This window comes from Setaria italica, chromosome V, assembly GCF_000263155.2.
Source record: "Setaria italica strain Yugu1 chromosome V, Setaria_italica_v2.0, whole genome shotgun sequence".
Taxonomy (NCBI): domain Eukaryota; kingdom Viridiplantae; phylum Streptophyta; class Magnoliopsida; order Poales; family Poaceae; genus Setaria; species Setaria italica.
Genome location: NC_028454.1, coordinates 29,771,224 through 29,776,895, shown reverse-complemented (window position 1 = coordinate 29,776,895; position 5,672 = coordinate 29,771,224). Strand labels below are relative to the sequence as shown.

General features: G+C 47.5%; 1 protein-coding gene across 1 annotated transcript; it reads right to left on the bottom strand.

Moving 5' to 3' along the window:
* Positions 1-2,335: 2,335 nt before the first annotated feature.
* LOC101759624 (cytochrome P450 CYP72A219) lies at positions 2,336-4,676 on the bottom strand. The gene is made up of 4 exons (XM_004969177.3): positions 4,057-4,676; positions 3,680-3,924; positions 3,058-3,442; positions 2,336-2,974 (listed from the first exon to the last, which is right to left on the bottom strand). The coding sequence occupies exons 1-4, from the start codon at positions 4,585-4,587 to the stop codon at positions 2,549-2,551; spliced, it is 1,587 nt and encodes a 528-aa protein (XP_004969234.1). The 5' UTR covers positions 4,588-4,676; the 3' UTR covers positions 2,336-2,548.
* Between the last annotated feature and the right edge of the window lie 996 nt (positions 4,677-5,672).

Here is a 5,672-nt window from a genome sequence, read left to right as displayed (position 1 = left end):
ATAGCAAAGCTACAGGAAAAGGTGTGGAAGTCCAAGCCTCAGTTGATAGAGAACAAGACAAAAGGGTCAGATTAGGAGAAACTTATGATCTGACCCTCAGATCTCAGGAATAACTGTACCGGGGTCCTCAGACTTAACACAGAGAAGTCCTCGAAATTTTACACAGATATCCTGGGGTCAAAGAAAAAGATACAGCTGAGCCCTCGGGCGAGGCGGACAAGGGTCGGCAAAACAGACAGGGTCGGGGGAACCGGAAAGGGGTCGGCAGCTTACCTTTAGGCTTACTGGTGAAGTCTTGGGGTCGGGAAGGAACAGACTCAGGCGGAAGGACATGAGGCGCTAAGGCTTGGACGGCGGCAGGGTTCGGCAGTGCTCCAGCGGCGGCGGTGCTTCTTGTGGACGACAAGTAAGCTCTAGCACCGTGCGGAGGAAACAGGCGGCTGGTGGGTTGGGTAAAGCAGGTTTGAGCGGAGAGGGGAAGTTCCTTAAGAGCTTATGCGACAGTGCTCGAGTGCGAACAGAGGAAGGTGCGGCGAGGCAACGATGGCGAAGGGAAGAGAAAGAGTTCGAACAGCGCGAAGATCAAGTCGAAGAGGGTGGAGTGCTCTATCGTGGCGGCGATTGGGCGATGCCTCCATTGGCCGCCAAAGCGGAGCTTCGGGGATAGGATCTTTGGTCATTGGGCACTGGAGATAGAGCTTGTGCACGCGCGGTTTTGCCGGAATGAAGGGTTGGCGTGGGCGAGCACGGGTCGGGTCGCGTCAAGCAGCGGATTGGGTGCGGCAGCTCGACTAGCGTGTGATAGGAAGGAAGGAAGAGGCACTGCAGGCGAGGGCCTGCAGGCGAGGTGACAGGGCGAGCGGTGACGCTAGCAAGCGCAGACCAGCGGCTTTGCCGGGGCACGTTACTGGCGAGGCGGGAAAAAGGAGCTGTCTCTACCGGAGCCGTGGTTGACGAGGGCGGTATCGTTGCGGGGCGCGCGCGTGGGCAGCGCGACTGTGGGGGAGATGAAAAAGCCGGAAGGCATCGGGGCGCGCGGCCGAGGATCCGGGTGAGATGATGAGCACGGGAGGCAAGGCGGTCTGGCGTGGCAGCGGCCAATCCTCTGTCGCAGCGGCGTCAGGGCGCCTGGCGCGGCCGGCGAGGTTCGGGTGAGACGAGATGAGGCGGAAAGGATTGCAGGACGCTTCCGCGCGCGATTGGGAAGGAGGCGCGCTGATCTATCTTGTCATGGCCGGCGACTGGGCGAGGCGGCACTCGTTGGGGAGGTTGAGCCACGCGGCGGCAGGACTCTGAAGCAGGGCGCACGCTGGCTCTGGTGCATTTGGCTCGAGAGATCCGTGGGATCTGGTTTTTGGGTCCACCATCCAGTCTCTAGCTCTCCCACAGCTCCAAGATTTGGAGGAACACTGGTTTCGGGACTTAGAGAAGAGCTGCCGTTTGCTGGGTTGGTGCGGTTTTGTTAGGTTTGAGGGGTCGGGCTGATGGAAATTGCAGATTTGGGGTTTGTCTTGAGATTAACTCGGCTGATTAAACCAGGGTCGTTAGAGAAAGATTAGTCCCGGTTGGATTTTTGAGATATATGAGCCTATCCAACCGGAACTAATGCCCGTTTTTCCACCGATGGGGCATGGGTCTCGTAGGTCAGTACCGCCAAGAAACAAGGTATGGGCTGATCAAACATATGGATGTGTACACCTCTGCGTAGAGTTTTGATCTACCGATAGCTAAGGCTCACGATTATGAGCCTACTTTGTTAAAGCCCCCATGATTAGTCCTTGGGTGGGAATTAGTGTGATGAAAATGCTAGATGAAGGTCGTGGACCGGATTCTAAAATTAAAACCTGAGAAGTGGTAGGGGAGGCAATTTTCCCCTCCAGGACCACAACTCTCATTATATAATATAATAATAATCTCATAGAGAGTCTTTATAAAACTCACCTTTTTAAATCCACCTTGCATATGTGAGATGCTTTAGGCATAGGTTTGCCTCTCAACTATATTCCTTGACCACCTCCCATATTGCATTTAATATACTAGTTAAGGTTGGGATTTGCTGAGTAACTATACTTAGCCTTGCTTTCATCGTACAGGTCTCCAGGTGTTTTAGATTATCTTGTTAGTACCTATGCTTTCCTTCAATGCGTAAGGGTAAAAAACCTTTCTTTTATTAAATTATACACCTTTTATTGCTTAAAATACTGAATTATGATGTTAACTGTATTAGCCTACTGATCTAGGGATTAATACAAGCGATCAGCGGGACTCCTAGAGGAAGGTCCCCACAGTACCCGACCACGTGGTTTATGAATAGTAGTGGCAACAACCAGATCCGTGATAGTGAACACATTTTGCTACACCAATGTACAATCCAATAATGCCTTACAAAAAAGATACATAATCCATGTGTTTAGTGAGTAAAGAAATATAATAAACTTTTAAAGCACACAGCATACATAAAAGCACAAAATCCCATTGAAAAGATATTATACATTTTAACACGGAAAGGGCCAATTTGATTTTATTGAAGATGAACATCATGATGTGATCATATTGCTCTGAGCTTCATTTGGGCACCATGCATAGGATGCAGTGTTATCACGGTATGTGGCGCGTGAGTATATGATGGTGCGAGCTCGAATTCAAATCGCTGAAGGATCATGCACAACGCCAGCTTGGCCTCTAGCAAGGCGAAGTTCTGACCAATGCATATGCGTGGTCCCCAACCAAACGGGAGGAATGCGCCTGGGTCCTTGGATGCCTTGGAGATCCCCTCAGAAAATCTGTCTGGCCTGAACTCGTGCACATCCCTTCCCCAAATATCTGGGTCATGGTGGATGAAGAGCACGGGCAGCTCCAAGATCACACCTGCAGGGTATGTAATGCCTCCAATCTCCATCTCCTTGTATGTTTTCCGGACGAAAGAAATGGCTGGCGGGTACAACCGGAGAACCTCATAAAGGATCATGGTCACCTACAATAATCAAAAAAAAAATCACACATCTGTTCATTGCACGGTCGTTTCCAAAATAAAAAGTAACCTAAATATTGACTCACGGTTTTGAGGCGGCTCAGGCCTTCATAGTCAGGCTTGTTTTTGCCGAACAAACCTAGCACCTCCTCCCTTGCACGGTCCTGCCACTCTGGGTGCATGCTTAATACAACCATTGTCCACGTGAGCAGCACAGATGTGGTCTCCATTCCTGCAAAATAGAATACCTTGCACTCCTCGATAACTTCTTCAATTGTCATCCCCTTGCTTGATTGACCATTCTCTTCTGTTTCTCTCATGTTTGACTCCAACAATAGGCCCAATAAATCATCTTCGGTGCTTTTGCCTTGTTTCATTGCTTGAATCCTTTTCCCAATTATATCTCGCAGAATTGATTCGACCTCTTTGTTGTTTTTTCTCATCTTTCTGTTGTTTCTGGTAGGCAAGGACCTGACAAAAGTAAACCCCATAATTTTTTAGTACAGGAGGACAAATAAAGAGGGCTGGCAAACACTAATATATTTTTCAGATGATGAACGAAATCATCCGGTCATCTAATCAAATGAGTATACTATGTAATTGTTCGATACCTAGTATCTCAGTGACTAAAATCATTCAATGTTTGAAAAACTGTTCTTAACTGTTAACTTATTAAACAGTATGGATTTCAGAGTAGTACTAACTCACATGTAACCAGGAATCATAATCTTCCGAATGTTAGTCATGACAAGCTCAGCTTGCTCGGCTTGTAGCTGGAAAATCCTTCTACCTTCATGGTAGCTGCTGCTGAATGCGGTGCGAGAAATGACGTCTCCAGTGAGGTTCTGCAGCTCAGGCCAAACGTCCAGCTCCAACAAAGCGTCGGAGCCGAGGGATTCGGACCATCTACTGACCAGCTCTTCGCAGCACGCAGAAAACGCTGGCAACATGCGCTGCAGATCGATAAACACAACAATGGATTCCAAAGATCAATTATGCATACTCCCGACCACGTTTGTAACGTATATGAACCATACACAGGAAAAGGAAAATTAAATTAGTATTGTATCAGAAACTCTGTTTACCTTGAGCTTCTCAAGATGGAATGCAGGATTGAGGATCCTCCTGTGCTTGACCCATTTCTCACCCTCATGGCTCGCCACGCCGTCGCCCAGCATCTTGGACAGCGCCGGGAACTTGAGCTTCTCGAAGTGGCCGAACTTGTTGGACAACACGTCCTTGCTTAGCTCAGGATCGACGATGGTCACCTTGGGGTTGGGGCCGAACCAGGACATGCTCATCTTGCCGTGCTCCTGGACAATGTTGTGGACGAACGGCGTGACGCGGTGTGCGATATCATGGCACCGCAGCGGCAAAGGCTTCGACCAGGCCTCCTTGGCCAGCCGGCCGTACTCCTTGAGGTCGCCGGTGAGGAAGCGGTAGGACGTGCCGCGGATGCCCTGAGCACGCAGCGCCCGCTCGAGCCGCCGAGGCCGCCACCACATCTGGTGCAGCAGCCCGCCGACCTTCCACAGGAGCACCAGGGCCAGGAGACCTCCGAGCAGGATGCTCCACGGCACCGAAGCCGCAGCGGCAAGCGGCGCTCCAAGAACCATTGCTTTGTTGACGACCAGTGGGCTGAGCGAAGACAGAGTTTGTAAGCTAAAATGATGGTGCGAGTGGACTTGACTTGAGATGGGTATGATACGGCATTTGGGCTCAGGTTAAATAGAGGCGCCAGTTTGGCTGGAATAGTCTTGTGCCCATTTGTTTATTGAGGTGAGTAAGACTAATGGGGCAACCTGGTCAGCCATGCCCTGCTGCTCCCAAGGAACTTGGTGGTGAAGCCATTGTGATGAGAATGTGAATCGTTGGATTGGTGAGGAAGTAATGACGCTCAGGCCGGGCACCGCGCGCCCATGTGATGAGTTGCTTCCTTGCTGCTTCCTCTTGTTGCTACGAGGTCAGGCAGGGCAGAGTCAGAGTGCCATGAAACTATATGCAATTAGATATTATTAAGTCCCCGTATCAAGGTGCCTTCATATCGCCATGGCATTATAAAAGAGTAAATTGTACATCGTACATGTATCCCGGTTAGCTTCTTTTCTTTTTTACTTAGGATAATCTATCGACTCGGGCGCCCGTGCACAGGCTAATAATTTTGAGAGCTTGTATTAGAAAGTTATTTAAAAATTAAATCCAAAGTAACCTGTGACTCTCTAAATTTATTTAATATTTTCACACAATACTCATATAGATATGTACTTATCTTTATTCATTTGTAATCCATTTTTAATTGTAATTATATACTTTTTCATCCATATTCATTAGTTTTTCGCTTTGCATCGTACCTCCGCACATTATGTTTAACATAAAAATCTATATTTTTTCATCTCTTCCTCCCATACACGTATAAATGGTCAGTATGGTGGCACACATCATGCATATATACTTAACTAAGTATTTTCTATATTAACAATGATAGAAATAGAAAATTTAGAATCATATATTAGTTTTCTTTATTTCTTTATAATGAACATGCAGATAATTAGATTAAGTTTTAGGTGTTTTACTTTAGGATATTTTTAATAACGATATACGTGGGTAATGTAAATACAAATTTAGAAAGATATAAGTTATTTTTTATATTGATGCATGTTACTTTAGAAAGGTATTTTAGATAAAGATTATGATGTTACTT